General features: G+C 45.3%; 1 protein-coding gene across 1 annotated transcript in view; it reads left to right on the top strand.

Annotated features, from left to right (window-relative positions):
• ACE (angiotensin I converting enzyme) overlaps positions 1-19,435 on the top strand; it is a 103,103-nt gene that overhangs the window by 71,628 nt on the left and 12,040 nt on the right. The window contains exons 16-21 of the mRNA XM_033919050.1: positions 642-785; positions 3,776-3,967; positions 4,974-5,071; positions 8,863-9,032; positions 15,865-16,088; positions 18,934-19,078. Coding sequence (XP_033774941.1) covers positions 642-785; positions 3,776-3,967; positions 4,974-5,071; positions 8,863-9,032; positions 15,865-16,088; positions 18,934-19,078 — 973 coding nt within the window. The remainder of the gene's footprint in view (positions 1-641; positions 786-3,775; positions 3,968-4,973; positions 5,072-8,862; positions 9,033-15,864; positions 16,089-18,933; positions 19,079-19,435) is intronic.

Genomic DNA, 19,435 nt, shown 5'->3' with positions numbered 1-19,435 from the left:
AAACAGTTTCTTGATCATATGTCTCTTTAGCTATAAATGACAATATTATTATTAATTTCTTACTTAATAGGGAGATAAAGCTAAGTATTCTGTGACAAGAATTACTCTGTAGTATTGTGCTCACAGCTATAATTTATGTTAATAATAATACTTTCCTTATATTATTTAAAATATTATTGTGAAGTGCTCAGACCAAGTAACCCAAAAGTTCCTTCACTATATTTTGGGTTACTTGGTCTGAGCACTTCACAATAATATTTTAAATAATATAAGGAAAGTATTATTATTAACATAAATTATAGCTGTGAGCACAATACTACAGAATATTATTATTAAGACATAGCCAAAAGGAAAGATTTATAAACTATAAAGAGTTTTACCTCATGCAAAATTGTCATTTCTTTAATAAGACATTAACTATTTATTTCTGAGGCCCTCCAAATCCGAAATGTGGCCCTGCAAAGAGTTTGAGACCACTGGACTAGAAGGTTTTACATGCAGTGAGGCAAAGCTAGAACTAAATCGGTCTTTTGGAGTTGACCTGCATCAGGTGCTATCATAAGCTCATGGGAATCATGTGATCAAAGAGATGCTGGGTCTCACCAATTCTAAGCCTTTGCAATGTGTTTCTCCTTCTGCAGACCTGACTGAAACCCTTGCCAAATCCAGGAATTATGACGAGCTCCTCTTTGCCTGGAAAGGATGGAGGGACGCTTCTGGAAAGACAATCAGAAACAAATTCAGGAGATATGTGGATCTGAGCAACAAGGCAGCACAGCTAAATGGTCAGCACCTCTCCTCCCCCTCACACACACACTTGTATTTCCTCATATCGCTGTATTAAGGTTGCAGCCATGCATTGAATTTTGCAATTTCAACCAATACAATGATACATAGCATTCCATCACATCATCACACTTACTTAGTCGAAACAGAGTTCGAACAGTCGAGTTCTGAGGTACCTGCAGCGCACACAGTGTAGAGATAATTTCTAGAGGCCTGCACGGGAACGGGGATCGCGCGGGATCCCCCCCTGGCCCACGGGACTCCCACGGGGAAGCTCCCCTGACCCACGGGACTCCCACAGGGACTCCCCCTGGCCCATGGGACTCCCACGGGGATGAAAACAGGCCTACCTAAATTCTGGCGATGCAGGCATGCAGCTTAAGTACAAGTCCGGCGTTGCGGCGGAAACAGCCATGCTGAGCAGTGAGCTCAACACGTACACAGCTGAAAGTCTTGCTTGCTGATTGGTCCGGCGGCACGGCGGGGCGGGATTAGCAAGCAAGGCTCTCAGCTGTGTATGTGCTGAGCTCACTGCTCAACATGGCTGTTTCCCGCCGCGACGCCGGACTTGTATTTAAGCTGCATGCCTGCATCGCCAGAATTTAGGTAGGCCTGTTTTCATCCCCGTGGGAATCCTGTGCTCTATGGCTGCAGGTCTCCTTACTTTGGGGCACCAGACCTCCCTCATACAAAGGCCGGGATTGCAGAGTTGGTTCCGTTCTCGGTAGGGGATGCCTCGGTAGGCTGGATTGTGTCACGCACCGGCTCACTGCTCAGCCACTGGGAACCCAGATTCGGTCTTGTTCTGGGTGGAGGACACTTGTGGGGTGGGGAGGGGAGGGGGCTTGTTTGCGCCATCGTGCAGGCTCACCACTCTGCCTCTGCCGGCAAAAGCACAGTCTGTCCCATTCTAGGGGGAGAAAACCTAGCATGGACCTGGCTGCACCACAATACTGGCTTCTAGAAAGCACAATGGACTAGGGGGGATGTCTAGCAGTGTGTGGCACCATTTGGACCCTTGTAGACTTGCACGGCCATTCTGATGCTGACCTGAGATCCCTCCCTTTCCATCCAGCATCTGCCCCTCTGTCTTCTGCTTCTGCCCAGCATCTGATCTGTCTCCTCTCTTCCTCCTTTCTGCCCCCTCTGTCATCCCATCCATCATCCACCCTTCTTTCTCCCCCTTCCATCCAGCATCTGCCCACCTTTCCCCCCTTTCAGCCCAGCATCTGCTTCATTTCTCTTTCTCCCCCTTCTATTCAGTGTCTGCCCCATCTTTCTCTTTCCTCCCTTCCATCCGTATCCTCCCACTCTCCTCCTTTCCATTCAATGTCTTCCTCCCCTCTCCTTTTCTTTACATCCATCATCTGTCTTTTTCTCTCTCCCCAGGCATTCCAGCTTGTCTTATCTTTCCCCTTTCATCCCTCCCCCTTTCTATCTATAGTCTGTCTCCTCTCACCTCCTACATCCAGTATCTACCCCCTCCCACCTGACACCTCAGCTGCCGCCAGACTGATGCAAAGCCTTCCCTCCGATGTCAGCTCTGACTTCGGGGGAAGACTTCTGGGTCGGCTACATATGGCGTGCTGCAGGCTGCCTCCAACCCCTGCTGTTATCTGAACTCGAATGAAGTGGTGGAAGGGAGTGCATTTTTGGACACAGAAGTCATGAACTGGGGAGAGAGGAAGGGAGGGAAAGAGATGCTGAGGTGGAGGAGGGAATAGAAAGGGAGAATTGGGTGTGGGTGTGTCAATGAGCGGGAAAGAGAGATGGTTGTGTACACACGGCAAATGGATAAAAGAGGAGAATTTTTGGTCGTAGGGAGGGAGGTACAGAATATGATAGGGAAGAAAAAGATGAGTGAGAAATATGGCAAGGGAACAATGGGACAGATTGAAAGGGATGCAAGAGGGAGGAATGTTGAACAGTGGTGAAGGGAATGGAGGGAGAGATGTGGCATGGTGCTGGAGAGGGGTGATAGAAGGAGAAATGTTGGGCATGGGGCTGGCGGGCAGGTACGAAAGATGAGAAAGAGATAAATGCTGGACCATGGTAGGGTGAACCAATGGACAGCAACAGAAGAATTTACAGAAGATGGGAATGCGGAAAAAAGAAACTGGGACCAACTTTATGGAAAAATAAGTCTCCAGACAACAAAGGTAAAAAACAGAATTTATTGACTAAAATATGTTAGCTTTGGGAAATGTATATAGCAAATGTCTTTGTATTGTGTTCAAAAGAAAAGGAAATGCATTTCTGGTTTTATTTCTACAGTGTTGAAGTACTTGCTGACCTTGCTGTGACTGATGGGGATCCCCAAGCACCGCCAGCAGAGGACCTCCTCTAGAGATGGCCAGAACTCCCCTCCACCAAGCGCAGCAGTCGCTGGCAGCATCCATGAGCCACTGAGGTGCCAGCATCTGTGACTCAGGGACTTTACTGCTGCCTGCCAAGCTTGGCAAAAGGGACCCCCGGCCAACTGCAAAGGAAGTCCTCAGCTGACAGCTTGTGGGTTCTCATTAGCTGAGAATTTATATTTTATATTTACATTAGAGGTTCTGGTAGAAACCCATGTACAAAGTATGTATTCTTCCCAATTAATATTTCCAAATTAATAAAGTCTCTTTGCTTATTTGTAAATGGGTCTCTACCAGAGCCTTTAATTCAGTAGCATAATTAAATAAAATAACTATTTCTGAAGTTTATAGGGAAGGATGGGGACAGAAGGAATTCCTCGCGGGGACGGGTGGGGACGGAGGGGATTCCTCGCGGGGACGGGTGGGGACGGAGGGGATTCCTCACGGGGACAGGTGGGGACGGAGGATTCCTTGCGGGGACGGGTGGGATTCCTCACGGGGACGGGTGGGGACGGGTGGGATTTTGGCGGGGACGGGTAGGATTTCTGTCCCCGCACAACTCTCTAATCATTTCCTCACTTTCTGCTAGCGTGTTTCAGGAATCTCCCTGCTTTTTGTCTCTCTCTATCCAGGTTATGCAGATAATGGAGCTTCCTGGAGATCAGTTTATGAAACGCCCACTTTAGAAGCCGATCTGGACAACATCTTTCAACAGCTGCAGCCCTTATATTTGAACTTGCATGCCTATGTCCGCCGCGCACTCTATAAAAAATATGGTGGGAAATATATCAATCTGAAAGGCCCCATTCCTGCCCACCTGCTAGGTAAGATTCCTTTAGGCTGCCAAGATGAACCTTGTACTTCTACATGTTGCCTGAATGAAGCAAATCACTGAATATGGGGTGTGGGATGTGTATTGCAGACAACTAATGCCAACTCTCCTTGAAATGAAGTTCTTCAGTTAAAATAGTCAAACTTTGAAGCAGCTTTGGTAGTGGTATCTAGAGACTAGGGAAACAAATAGTGAGAGTGGACAGTCTGAGCAGCAAATTCACTTAACTGTTAATTTAGACGTATAACTGAGAAGGTAGAACATTTTGCTCATCTATGTAATGTAATGTAATTTATTTCTTATATACCGCTCCATCCGTTAGGTTCTAAGCGGTTTACAGAAAATATACATTAAGATTAGAACTAAGAAAGGTACTTGAAAAATTCCCTTACTGTCCCGAAGGCTCACAATCTAACTAAAGTACCTGGAGGGTAATAGAGAAGTGAAAAGTAGAGTTAGAGGAAAAATAAAAATAAAATAAACATTTTAACAAGACAGCATTGATCTAAATACTTTGGAAGGTAGAAGAGAGGAGAGAAAGGAATAGAAGCAGAAGGGGGAGCCGTTGAACAGTAGAATTCTGGAGAAATTTAAATGATAGAAATAGAACAAAACAAAGACAAAAGGCAAAACAATAGATAAGATTAAAGATAAATCATAAGCTGGAAAGAAAAATAAAATAAAACTTTGTCTTCAATCCACGGTTTCAGCGTCAGTGATGAAGTGGAGCAAGTAAGTTTAGGAGGAGCGATTGACGTTTCCAGAAAGGGCTTCTTCAGGGAAGAGACTTGGCCGACAGTCCCAGGATGCCTATGTCTCCTCCCCTGCGATGTTCTCCCATCCATGCATTCCCTCCCAGACACACTGCCCGTGCCCCAGCCGTATATACCGTATTTGCTTTTCAATTCTTCTGCCATTGTGTGTAGAGTTACTGCTTATTTAAATGTCTCTCTTACTTTCCTCTTCCATTCTTTTCTTTTCTTTCTTATGTTTTTCAGGTAATATGTGGGCCCAGTCCTGGAGCAATATCTTTGATCTGGTGGTTCCCTACCCCAGTGCAACAAAAGTAGATGCCACACCAGCCATGATAAGTCAGGTATGAGAATTTACATGAAGGGCAGTCATTGGACATTTTGGGTCAAATGTTTAGAACAGATAGTTCTCATAGCTAAGACCAGGGAATCCAATCTACAAGTCATGGCCAGTATTTACTTTGCCACTAGTGATACTGTCCATATACTTTATTAATTACCCAAGCTGAAATTGTAGACCTTTGTCCAGACCTTGGAGATTTTCCCCGTGTAGGTGTAACCTCCTTCTTATCATTCAGTTTCAGTGTCCATCCAGGAATTTTCATTGTGGATTAAAAGCCAATGCAGTGTTATTTCAATGCGATCACGCTTAATTTTTTTTCCTAGCAGTGAGATATTCAGTGCCAATGAACTATTTTTTTCAGTGCCAATGCACCCTAACCCACAAATTCTGTAAAGTTGGACCTGAACTTTGGCCCAAATTCACTAAGCAAATCAATCGTGTACCGATCGGTTTGCGAGCCCTTTGCGACCAAATTTCCCTCCTGCACTATTCACTAAGGCCTATAGTGATCCAATCCCATTCCTCCCATGCAAATTAGTAAAACCCCATGCTAAATAGCCAAGCAATTGATTCACTAACAATTGCTTGGCTATTTTGAGTCGGGTTTTACTACTGACAAACCAGGCCTAAGACAGTGATTGGCTGAGGCACCTCTCCTGCTCCCGAAGATGAGGGAGCCTTATTGCAAGGAGCAGGAGGGACCGGGCACCCCTCCTGCTCCCAACTATTTTAAAGATACCGGGGTGGGTGGGCCAGGGGTGGGAAGCCTAGGAGCAGAAGGAACAGAGCACCCCTCCTGTTCCCAACTTTTTGGTGCAGGCCGTGCTGCATGCAGCATTTTTTAAATTTTTTTTTTTAACGCTGATGGCAGGAGGGAGTTGGCATCCCTCCTGTTTTTTTCTACGGGGGGGCACGTTTGTGTATGGGAGGGCCGGGCCGGGAGGGGTGAGGGCCGTGCCGTGGGAGGACGAGGAAGAGATCGGGGTAGGCAGGGTAGGCAGGAGAAATCGGGGCCTGGGAGGAGGGTGTCGGGCAGGGCCAGTGTGTCAGGCCGGTGCCCGGTCTCTCTTCCCTGCTTGCCGGACTCTCCTGCTCTCTGCCTCCGTTCCCCACAGTGCAGGTCCGCTTTAAAACGACAGGCTTGCACTGCAAGGAATGGCAGCAGAGAGCAGGAGAATCTGGGAGCAGGCAAGAGAGATCTGGGCAGAGCAGAGCTGGCATGAGAGATCGGGGCTGAGCCCTGACAGCAGTGACAGGAGGCTGCTTCTCCTGTCACTACTATCAGGGTGTGCACATAAGCGGGGATCGCTCTGGCCGTGAGTAGGGGGCGTGTTAACGATTGTCCCCATTTGCATGCAGGCCTTTACTGAATTCGTCGGCCGGCATGCAAACAGAAACGGATCATGCACGGTTTGGAGGTTTAGTGAATTTGGGCCTTTGTGCTTTACCCAAAAAGTTGTGTGTGCAGTTTATTGGATAAGGTTAGTTGTGTGTACAATTTAATTCTGTATTTGGCTGTTAATTGGAATTATCAGCCAATTAGTAGCTGTAATTGATTTTAATTAGTGCTAATTGGCATCAATGAGTGGTTATATGTGTAACTGCCCTTAGTTCTATTCTATATATTGCATGATCAATGCCACAGCCCCAGGCAGGAGAGTGTGGTGTAGTGGTTCAAACCCTGCACTGCTCCTTGTGACCCTGGGCAAGTCACTTAATCCTCCACTGTCCCAGGCACATTAGATAGATTGTGAGCCCACAGGGACAGAGAGGACAAATGCTTGAAGTACCTGTATATAAACTGATTAGAGTGTGGTTGCAAAACTACATAAAGGTGGAATACAAGTCCCAATCCCTTTCCTTGATGTCATAATACCTCATTCCACCAATGCCTAAGAACCAACCTCCTCAGTGATGTCACAATAGCTTCATTGTTCTACACTTGGCTCACTTCTGTATTGTATTCTGTCTAGACTGGACTACTGCAACTCCATCTACTTAAGCCTAACCAAAAAAAAGTCTTCTCAGACTTCAGCGGATTCAGAACACCGCGGCTAAATTAATCTTCGCAAAAAAGCAAATTCGACCACGTCTCCCCGCTTCTGTCTAAGCTTCACTGGCTCCCAGTGCTCCTCAGGGTTCACTACAAATGCGTCTGCCTAGCCTTCAAGTCTCTACACGGCATCCTTCCTCCCCTGTTTCCACTATCTTGGCTCTCCCCGAATCCTAACTCCACCAGATCCACTCAAAAACTCATACTGTCATTCCCCTCTTTGAAGGGCATCTCCCATACAGGAAGGCTTGGAACATCCCTCCTCTTCAGGATCACCGAGCTGTGGAACAGCTTATCTGCCCCTCTTCGGAGTTCGCCCTCACTCCAACGTTTCAGAAAACATTTGAAAACTTGGCTTTTCTCTAAAATGTAACCACTTCCTCCCTCCCCACTCTACTTAGTCCCCCTCCTTCCTTCCTTTTTACCAAGCCCTCCTTCTTCCCATTGGAGTTCCTTTCTTTAGTAATTCCTGTAAACCGTGTCGAGCTCTACTTCCGTGGAGATGATGCGGTAGACAAACTTAAGGTTTAGTTTAGTTTAGTTTAGGAGAGTGTGGTGCAGTGGTTAGAGCTGCAGCCTCAGGCACCCTGAGGTTGTGGTTCAAACTCCACGCTACTCCTTGTGACCCTGGGCAGGTCACTTAATCTTCCACTGCTCCAGATACATTAGATAGACTGTGAGCCCTCTGGGACAGAGAGGGGACATGCTTGAAGTACTTGTATGTAAATACCACTTTGAGTGTGGTTGTAAAATTACAAAAAGGCAGTATACAAGTCCCAATCCCTTTCCCAGAGTCTTACTTGATCCATAGGCTAAGATAGTTTCACATGGATTTGATGTTATAGAATTCACGCTCAGCATGAATCATCCCTGTGCCTATATTTCAGCACCATTTATTGAATTTACCTCAAAATGTATAAATTAGGAGTGATGGCTGCAGTGGCAGCATCTTAACACTGAGCAAAGGCTTCCAGTACTGTATATTACCATGGTAGCTTCTATTCTAAGAATGGGGTTGCAAAGATGTCTGCATGCCAAAAGATCATATAGACACTTTTAATATGGAGAGTAATCTATAAAATATCCTGTGATAATGTGTTTGGACAATACCTTCTATAATCACAGTTACTCTTCATAAGTATAATTATATGTTGTTATATATTGTGGAAATCTCAGACCCAAAAACCCGTGAATGGTGATATCACCATAATGAGGTTCAATTAGGGGACCATCATAGATTTTCACCGTCCCCACAACCATCCAAGTAAGAATTATGTGAAAACACACAGTCTTACACAGTCCTTCCCTGAAGAAGGAAGTCATTCGAAACTCGAGTCGGAGGGACAAGCATATAGTATGAAGGAATTGCAACGATTGTTTTTAACATGTCACAAGCACTAGAATCATTCAATCAACGATGAGGCTCAACACCGATATCATACCATCCTATCCACAGATAAGTTTTGTTTAATTTGTTTGTTTATTCTGTTTTTCACATAATTCTTACTTGGATGGTTGTGGGGACGGTGAAAATCTATGATGGTCCCCTAATTGAACCTCATTATGGTGATATCACCATTCACGGGTTTTTGGGTCTGAGATTTCCACAATATATAACAACATATAATTATACTTATAAAGAGTAACTGTGATTATAGAAGGTATTGCCAAAAGATCATTACACTTTTCTTCATAGTGCTCTTAGCTGTGTAAATTAGGCCTTTATACTTTTCTTCCAGGGCTGGACACCAAAGAAGATGTTCGAAGTATCTGACAGTTTCTTTACATCCCTTGGACTAATCCAAATGCCTCCAGAATTCTGGGCGAAGTCCATGATAGAAAAACCCAAGGACAGGGAGGTGGTATGCCATGCATCTGCTTGGGACTTCTACAACCGAAACGACTTCAGGTCTGAGCAGGACATTCTGAAGGGATGGGGAGGGGGGAAGATAGAGCCTTAAACAGATTTAGCCTGCTAGATAAAATTTCTGTGTTACTTAAATATCTCTATTTTTCCCCCTGAAAGCATTTATAGATTTGAAAAAAAAAGTCATAATTCCAACTGACCAGACATTATAGATATTATCATTGAAGTTTGTGCTGGGCCTTTTTCTTTTCATTTCTTTAATTGCTTCTTTTGCAATGGATATCCTTGTCTTATGGCTTTCCTCCCCCTAATTTAGTGGTCTATGAAGGAAAATGTTATTTCTATATATACATTTGTTATTTACTTTCAAAAAGGAATTTCTTTCTGTATTTCTGTAATAAGTTTTAACTTTTTAATTGTATTTGAAAAATCAATTTGGTGTCATCCGCAAATTTTATAACTTCGCACTTTGTCCCTGTTTCCAGGTCATTAATAAATACATTGAACAGCAGCGGCCCAAGTACCGATCCCTGCGGGATCCCTGCTCATGACCCTTCTCCAGCCTGAGTAGTGGCCCTTCACTGCAACCCGCTGCTTCCTGCCTGCCGACCAATGTTTAACCCATCTGTATACGTCCCCTTCTACCCCGTGGTTCCACAGTTTCTTAAGTAACCGCTCATGTGGTACCTTGTCAAAAGCCTTTTGGAAGTCAAGATATATGATGTCTATGGGATCCCCTTTGTCCATATGGCTGTTTATCCCTTCAAAGAAGTGCAGCAAGTTTGTTTGGCATGATCTTACTTTGCAGAAGTCATGTTGACTCGTTTTCATTAGCATGTTTCTTTCTATGTGCTCACAGATACTGTCTTATCAGTGCTTCTACCGTCTTGCCCGGTACTGAAGTCAAACTCATCGGTCTGTAGTTTCCCGGGTCACCTCTCGATCCCTTTTTAAACATAAGTATGACATTTGCTATTTTCCAGTCCTCCGGGATCATTCCTGTTTTCGGGGATAGGTTGCAAACTTTTTGGAGTATTTCCGCTATTTCGGTTTTCAGTTCTTTTAATACCCTTGGGTGGTTTCCTTCTGGGCCCGGGGATATGTCGGTTTTCAGTCTGTCTATCTGTTGGAGGACATCTTCGAGACTTACCTCTATCGTCAATAGTTTTTCTTCCGGTTCTCCGTTGAAGATTTTTTCGGGTTTCAGTACATTGGATAAGTCCTCGCTTGTAAAGACTGACGAGAAGAACATGTTTAATCTGTCAGCCACCTCTTTTTTTCCCCCTTATCGCTCCTTTTTTGTCTCCATCGTCCAGCGGTCCCACTTCCTCCCATGCTGGTTGTTTCCCTTTAACATATCTGGAGAACGATTTGAAATTCCTTCCTTCCCCGGCCAGTCTCTCTTCGTATTCTCTCTTCGGTCTCCTAACCACTCGGTGACATTCTTTTTGGTGTTTCCTGTGCTCTTTCCCATTTTCCTCGGTTTTGCCCTTTTTCCACTTCCGGAACAATTTTTTCTTGTCCTCTATCGCTTTCTTCACTTCCTTGGTTATCCACACCGGGTCCTTTGTTTGATTCTTTTTGCACCCTTTTCTAAATCTGGGGACGTACAGATTTTATGCTTCTTGTACCGTGTCCTTGAATAGGGATCAGGCTTCCTCCACGGTCTTTGTTTTTCTTGAAACTTTTCTGAGTTTCCTTCTCATTTCTCTCATAGCATCATAGTTCCCTTTCTTGAAGTTGAGCGTTGTCGCTATGGCTCTTTTCCCTTTTGATGTTCCTACTTCTAGTTTGTACTGGATCATGTTGTGATCACTGTTTCCTAGTGGTCCTAGTACTTCTACTCCCTTTGCAGGTCCCCCCAGCCCGTTGAGTAGTATGTCGAGAGTGGCATTCCCTCTCGTTGGTTCCTTGACGAGTTGTTCCATGAAACAGTCCTGCACAGCCTCTAGGAATTCCGTTTCCCTTGCGTTGTTTGAGTTTCCAATGCTTCAGTCTATCCCGGGGAAGTTAAAGTCCCCCATTACTATGACGTTTCCGTTCTTGCATTCCCGCCTTAATTCTGCTTCCAGTTCTTTGTCTTTTGCTTCTGTTTGTCCAGGTGGATGATAGTACAGTCCCAATTTTATGTCAGGTCCATTTTTTCCTGGTAATTTAACCCATAATGATTCTAATCCGTCCGTCTCTGCTGCCGTATCCACTATGGTCGAGTGAATGGTGTCCTTTATATATAGTGCTGTTCCTCCACCCTTCTTGTGTGTCCTGTCTTTTCTATAGAGTTTATACCTTGGTAGTACTATGTCCTATTTGTTTTCCTTGTTCCACCATGTTTTTGTGATTCCAATGATATCTAGGTCCTATTTTTTGCCTGTGGCTTCCAGTTCTCCCATTTTGTTCCTTAGGCTCCTTGCATTTGCGTACAAGCAGTTTAGGTCCTGATTTATTCCCTTCTCTGTTGTTTTTCTCTGTGATTCATTTCTCTTGTCGTCCCTTTTTTGAGCTGCTAGTCCCCGAGTTTTGTTAATTTGATCCTCTTTCTCTGGTGCATCTTTTTTGTCCGCAACTTGTTTCCTCAAATTCTCCTGCTCTTCTAGCTCTTGTTGTTTGCCCTTGTTTTTGTTCGCCATTTTCTCATGTTCCTTGAACTCCTGTTGGTTGCCTTTTGTTTCTACCCAGCATTTTTCCCGCTCAGTATCTTCTTTGGATACTCTCGCCTAACCGTCGACATCAGGTCGACTATCTGCTTTCCCCTTCTTATTAGTTTAAAGCCTGTTCTATTCCTCTCTTGACGTTGCTTGCTAGAAGTCTTGTTCCTGCCATGCTCAGGTGTAGTCCGTCCCTCCTGAAGAGCTTGTTCTTCCCCCAAAACGCCGTCCAGTTCCTCACAAAGTAGAATTCCTCCTCTTCACACCATCTCCGCATGTGCCCATAAAATCAGAAGTGGACTTTATTATGATACACTTCGGCATGTCCATTTCTAGTTTTTATGTATTTACTTAAGGATCAGGATCCTACATCTATGACCCCTAAATGTATACTGTCTGGTGATTCCATTAATAATAACACCTGTGCTACGAAGCACTGCTAAGCAGCGAAAGAAAAAGCCTCGGGTGAAAAACTTTTCACAATAGATTAAAATGCTTTTGTATGGACAACACTGATAGATTAACACAAGACCTTGTGGGGGCAGAACAGGGGCCATACATTTGGGTCTGTCCGTCGTTGAATATGGTAACCCTACCATTAATAGAAAAAAATATAAATAAGCCATTTTTATGGCTATAGTACAAGGCCTTGTGTTAATCTATCAGTGTTATACATACAAAAGCATTTTTGTCTATTGTGAAAAGTTTTTCACCCCTTGTTTATCTAACCACAGTAGCAAAAGTTTTTGCTGCCGATGATTTGAGGGTGGTAGAGTGTGGATTCACCTCTCCAATGCTCTGAGGCTTTTTCTTTCACTGCTTAGCAATGCTTAGTAGCACAGGCAGTGGCGTACCTAGGGTATGTGGCACCCGGGGCCCATCATTTTTTGACACCCCATGTAAAAAATATTTTTTGTAATAACCATGAAAAATAAATGGTCATAATAGAAACAGGCACTGAAAATTTTCTTTTATTGAACCTCATATATGTAACCATTAATCCAAACATAACATAAATTATGTCTGAATTGTCATGACATCAGAAGTACATATGGAGTAGTTGCAGGTGATGCTTGGGACAGTTCTGATTGTGTTAGTTCGGTTTTATGTGTTTTTTGAATAGAAGGGTTTTTATTTCTTTTTTGAAGGTTTGTAGTTTGTGGTCGAGGTCATTAGGTTGTAGAGTTGGGGGTCGAGTGTTAGGAGGTTGTCGAACAGTTTTTTTTCTTTTGACGATTTTGGTTGGAGGGTGTGTGAATGGTGCGTGAGTTCTTCTATGTCTGGTTGAGATGGATTTAATTATTTAGCTGAAGAAATTAGTAACCCCCCCATTCCACACACATTAATTCTCTTCCATTTTTGTTCCCATTCTAAAAAACACTGATAAGTTCCCAGAAAAAAATACATTAAAATAAGAAGTGAAAACAAAGGCCCCTACAGATGAGAACATAACATAAGAATAGCCTAACTGGGTCAGACCAATGGTCCATCATGCCCAGTAGCCCATTCTCATGGTAACCAATCCAGGTCACTAGTACCTGGTCAAAACCCAAAGAGTAGCAACATTCCATGCCACCAATCCAGGGCAAGCAGACACTTCCCCCATGTCTTAATAACAGACTATGGACTTTTCCTCCAGGAATTTGTCCAAACCTTTCTTAAAATCAGCAATGCTATCTGCTTTTACCATAATTTCTGGCCACTTCATTTTTAAGCTTAGATCTTTCCTTCCAAACAGAGACCTTGCTAGATGTCAAATACAGAAAGAACAAGGTAACTTCACAAGGACTTAGCTGTGCAGGAAATGTGAATCTCCTCATACACCCACCATATAGTGCAAAAATGTGCAAAGGTCTGTTTTTTTCTTTCGATCACTACATAGCCTAATGCCACACAAGCAGCGCTATTACAAACATATTCTGAAGGTCAATGCTAAGGTTAACAAAGTTTCCTTCCTTGGACCACAAGGAGATACTGACAAACCACTGGAAGAGATCCCAAAACAACTACCCAAGCACAACACCCAAAGACACACTCAGTGTGTGAACCTGTTGAGTGGAGTGGACTAACTGGGGGGTGGAAATGGGCCTGGAATTTGCTCAGCAGAATTTCCCAGACCACCTCTTCCCCTCAACACATTGACACGCTGCCGCCACCATCACCACCACCATTAGGAACACCTCACCGGGTAGGCCAGCAATGCTTATAAACTTTATAAAACACATTATTATATTTTCTTATAAAGCACATATTTTAACTGAACTCTCTGACATCCTCAGCCTTGCCATTCACAAAAATAGAAGGAAGAAAAGTTCCCGTTTCCTGCTGTCTCATGTCCCCGGCCTATACAATATTTTTCTTCTTCAGACCCTTCAAAAGTCTGACCAAATCCTCGTTTCACTTGCATTATAAAGTACTGAGGATGCCATCTCTCTCCAATCCCAGGTCCTAAAGTCTAAGAGAGTAGCGCAAACTAGTGCTGCCCGATTCAAGAAAAAAAAAAAAAAAATTCGATTCGATTCAGCCTATTGAATTGGTTATTCGATTCAACTTTCCTGCCTAATTGGGTGTTTGTTTGTTTTTGGGGGGTTTTTCAAAGATCCTGGTGGGTTTATTTTATAGCTTTTTCACCCCCCTTTGGCTTCTCCTAACCACACTGGCGCTGTGGTGTAAATAAAATAAAGAAACAAAAAGGCCTTTTCCTCTCTGTTAAATCCTAGCTCACGTTTGCGGTCTAACACCAGCTCTGGCAGGATACACATTTCAAATCTGACATATTGTAATCACAAAACAGAAAATAAAATTAGTTTTTCTACCTTTTGTAGTCTGCTTATTTTTCAAATCTTGTTGGTCCAAGGCTCTGGTTGTCTTCTGATAACTTGCTTGCCAGGGTCTCCTTCTTCCTTCTTTCTGCATGCTAACCATCCATCTGCCATCTCTGTCCTCCCCGTTTCCCTTCCCTCCCCAGGAGGTCTGGCATCTATCCTTTTTTCGTCTCCCTCCACAGATCCATCTTTTCTTAACTACCCTTTCATCCAGCATCTCTCCCTCCTTCCCCACCACCCAAGGGTCCACCATCTCTTCCTTTCTTTTCCCAACTACCCTCCTATCCAGTATCTCTATCCCCCCTCCACACCATCCCTTGTGTCCAACTTCTCTCCCTTTCTGTTCCTTCCCGCTCTAAAATCCATGGTTCTTCATCTCTCTCCCTCTTCTCTATTTTCAGACCCATTATTTCTTCCCACCCAAAGTCCGGCATATGCGCGTCTCTTTGAACCCCCCCATTCCCTCCGTGTATTTCTACACCAGGGCCCCCCTCCCTGAAGGCCTGTCCCCCCCTTAAAGGTCTGCATCCCACCCCTGAAGGCCGGCACTCCCCCCCCGAAGGCCTGCACCCCCCTTGAAGGCCTGCCTGATCCTCTTGAAGGCCTATCCCCCCCCCTTGAAGGCCTAACCCCCCTTGAAGGCCTGCCTGTCCCCCCTTGAAGGCCTGTCCCTCCCTTGAAAGCCTGCCTGCCTGTCCCCCCCCATTGAAGGCCTGCCTGCCTGTCTCCCCTTTGAAGGCCTGCCTGTCCCCCCCCTTGAAGGCCTGCCCGCCTGTCTGTCACCCCCCATCCCCCCTCCCCCTTGAAGGCCTGCCTGCCTGCCCGCCCCACCCCGAAGGACCGCTCGCTCCCCTGGCCTCCCTGCACCACCTATGAAGCAGCCCGCAGCGGGATCGCGATGTCAGCAATCCCTGCGCTGCTTCGGAGCTGCTTCCTCCGCCGCGGTCCCGCCCCTCCTCTGACGTCAGAGGAGGGGCGGGATCACGGCGGAGGAAGCAGCTCCGAAGCAGCGCAGGGATTGCTGACATCGCGATCCCGCTGCGGGCTGCTTCATAGGTGGTGCAGGGAGGCCAGGGGGGCGAGCGGTCCTTCGGGGGGTGGGGGAGACTGAACGGCAAAGCCGGGAGCACCCCCTCAGGGCATGCACCCGGGGCGGACCGCTCCCCTCGCCCCCCCCTTAGTACGCTACTGAGCACAGGTGTTATTATTAATGGAGTGACTTAGTTGCTTATTTTGTTTATTTCCCTCCATTCCCCTTTTTGTGCATTACTATCTGGTGACCCAATTTTCCATTAGTTACCTATTGTTCCCTCATTTTCTGCCTGGTGGATTTTATGTGCCCTGCATATTGTCATATAAAACCTTTTAACATTTGCTCTTCTTTCCTTCTCGCTCCCTTTTCAGGATTAAGCAGTGCACAGTAGTGAACATGGATGACCTAATCACCGTCCACCATGAGATGGGCCACGTACAATACTTTCTGCAATACAAAGACCAGCCAATCTCCTTCCGGGATGGAGCCAATCCTGGCTTCCATGAGGCTATCGGAGATGTCTTGGCTCTCTCTGTTTCTACACCCAAACATCTTCACAACATCAACCTGCTTGATAAAGTGGAAGATAATACTGGTGTGTCTTATTCTATATTCTTTGTCACTTTAAAGGGGAGAAATTTAACAATGAGTTGAGGGCCCCTGGTAGTTGGGTTGATTTGTTAGTTGGATAGTTTATGGAAATGGTAGAATAAGCAGATCTTTGCTAATGTTGATTCATTTGTGATATATCTTCTTCTCTTCTCCAAAAATATTACATAATGCCCTCAAAATGTTCTATGAAACAAACTCCTGAGACACCATGTGCTTATCAAGATTAGGATGTTTCCAAAGTCCCTCCATTACTAAGGAAGCAACACCTTCATAGGAAGTCATGTGGTTCTTTTGCATGGATGTGATCAACCCTTTGGCCATCAGAAACCCTAAAGTAGCTTTTCACCTGAGCAGCTCAAAAACTCAACCTGCAATTGTTTAGATGCAATTCTGATTTCTGCCACCAGAGAGAACTCACAGCAAATTTATGGGATGACTATTGCATGAGCAAAAAGACTTGCTAGGAAGTATTTTATTTTGAATTGCAGTTGTTACCATATAGACTAGGCTCCAAGTCACTGGGAATAGGCTAGAATGGGGTAAAATCAGAACTGGCTTGCCTGTCCTCTTTTACAAGGACTGTCCAGGTGCTCAGACGGTTTTTCAAAAATGGGGAAGTCTGTCCGGGTTTAGCCAGCTCTACCAACTCCCCCACATACCTCTACCCCAGGCCTGGCCACTGTAATTAATCTTTGGGCAGCCGGTAGTTGCAGCAACATGGTAAGCCTGCTGCTGCTGGCCTGCTCTGGAAGCCACCTCTGTGCAGCGACTTCCTGTTCCTGAGTAGGCGGTACTTGTAGAAAGATGGCTTCTGGGGCAGGCCTGCAGCAGCAGGTATACCTCGTTGCTATTGCTGCCATATGCTCAAAGATTAATTACAGCAGCCAGGCCTGGGAAAGAGGTAGGTGGGAGAGTTGGAAGCTAGAGAGCAGTGTTGGAGGAGAGAGGGGAGGTGGCTGGAGAAACAGCATGAAGGGAGGGAGGAGGACTGGAGAAATGGCATGGAGGTGGGTTGGAGGGGGCTGGCATAGAGGCATAGAGGGAGGCATAGAGGGAGGAGGGAGGGGGCTGGAGGAACAGCATGGATGGGAGAGAGGGAGGGGGCTGAAGAAACAGCATGAAGGAAAGGATGGAGGGCTGGAGAAACAGCATGAAAGAGGTCTAGGGAAACAGTATGGAGGGAGGGGAGGCTGGAGAAGTATTATCGAATGGAGAAAAGAGTATGGAGTAGGGTAGTGTTGGATGGGAGGGGAGAGACAGAAACAGCAGGAGAGGAGGTTGGAAGGAAAGAGAGGGGCACTCATGGTTGGAGGTTGAAAGGAGAGAAAGAAGCACACATAGAAGAGGGGGGTTAGAAGGAGAAAGTGTGTGTGCGACAGACAAGCACTCGTGGGAGAGGAGGAAGGGAGGGAGAGAGAGAAGCATTAAAAGGGTACAGAAGATGGGAAGAGGAACCAAGGAAATGGGCGGAGCTGTGGGAGTGTAGGTGAGGTCATGTGTTCTCTTTTTTGTCTTCACAAACATGATAGCCCTATTGAGTACCCTATTGAGTGCTGTACATATTATATGCAGGTACTTTTTTCTGTCTCTAGTGGGATCACAATCTAAGTTTTTTTGCACCTGGGGGTAAAAGGTGACTTGCCAAGGTCACAAGGAGCTACAGTGGAAGTTGAACCCAGTTTCTCAGAATCTCAGCCAACTGCACTAACCACTAACTATTCACTTCTTTTTTTTTTTTTTTATAAGCAACAACGGTTCACACGCTGTCTGAGTGCTAACTTGCCAGTGTGTAGTAATGTAGCTGCAGTAAATGATTAGCACAGGAACACTCACTATCTACCCCTTGACCAGAGGTGTAGCAAGGGTGAGAGGCACCCGGGGTGGTGGCGCCCTCCCCCGCCTTCTTCTCCACCTCCCCCACCTAAACACGCTCCTTCCCCGCCTATGCCCCTTCCCTTCCCTCATACCTCTAATGTTCCTGGCATGAGCAGTAACCCCCAAGCTGCTGTCACGCTAGCATCGGCTTTTCCTCCAACATCACTTTCTAGGCACGGGTCCAGGAAGTGACATCAGAGGAAGAGCCGACACTGGCGTGACAGCAGGTTGTAGGTTGCTGCTTACGCCGGGAACGTCATAGAGGTACAGGAGAAGGGAAGCGGCATGCATGCACGGCGAAGGAGTGGGAGGGTCAGGGAGGAGGCGGCGACCAGGGCAGACCACCCCATTGACATAACACCTCAAAAAAAGTGTAAAAAATTTTTCAGCACAGTGAACACGCACATATTTGGCAGTTATTACAGGAGCTCTTCTCCCTGGAAAAGCGGAGACTCAGAGGAGACATGATAGAGACCTACAAGATCATGAAGGGCATAGAGAAAGTAGAGAGAGATAGATTCTTCAAATTTTCAAAACATATAAGAACAAGAGGGCATTCGGAAAAATTGGAAGGGGATAGATTCAAAACAAATGCTAGGAAGTTTTTCTTTACTCAGCGTGTGGTGGACACCTGGAATGTGCTTCCAGAGGACGTAATAGGACAGAGTACGGTACTGGAGTTCAAGAAAGGGTTGGACAATTTCCTGCTGAAGAAAGGGATAGAGGGGTATAGATAGGGGGCTACTGCGCAGGTCCTGGACCTGTTGGGCCGCCGCGTGAGCGGACTGCTGGGCACGATGGACCTCAGGTCTGACCCGGCAGAGGCATTGCTTATGTTCTTATGTTCTTATGATGCGGTATTAGGCTTAGTAAAAGGGCCCCCATAAGAAATAGTGAAAAAGCAATGGAGACATTTTCTTCTTGACATTAAGTCCACCCTTCTTTCTATACAGAGAGTGATATTAACTACTTGATGAGCATGGCCCTGGATAAAATTGCCTTCCTGCCTTTTGGCTACCTGATGGACCAGTGGAGATGGAAAGTTTTTGATGGACGGATCCCAGATTCCGAGTATAACCAGCAGTGGTGGAACCTCAGGTGAATTGCATTAGTTACGATAAAATATCCCCTTAAAAAAGAACAAACTCGGGGGGGGGGCATGTGTGTCTTCTTAAGTTTGACAGGAAATAACTACATAACAAGCAGAATTTTCTGGCCTGCAGAACATTTTAACTCAAGAGTTACAGATTCTCATGACACACATTTAAATTTCTTGCTATTTCATTCAACTGAAACCAGGATTTTGCTCATCTCACAGTGAGAAAGTTGTTACTTGGTTTCTATGACATTCTGTTGTGCAGTGCATGCAGTATGAGAAACACTAGTAGGAGGCTATTCATTTCATTTAATTTCTTAAATTTATAAACTACTTATTATACTTTTAAACAGTATAGA

Source organism: Geotrypetes seraphini, chromosome 13 (assembly GCF_902459505.1).
Source record: "Geotrypetes seraphini chromosome 13, aGeoSer1.1, whole genome shotgun sequence".
NCBI classification, from domain to species: Eukaryota; Metazoa; Chordata; class Amphibia; order Gymnophiona; family Dermophiidae; genus Geotrypetes; species Geotrypetes seraphini.
The sequence above is the reverse complement of the archived record's forward strand: the minus strand, read 5'-3'. Positions and strand labels throughout refer to the sequence as shown.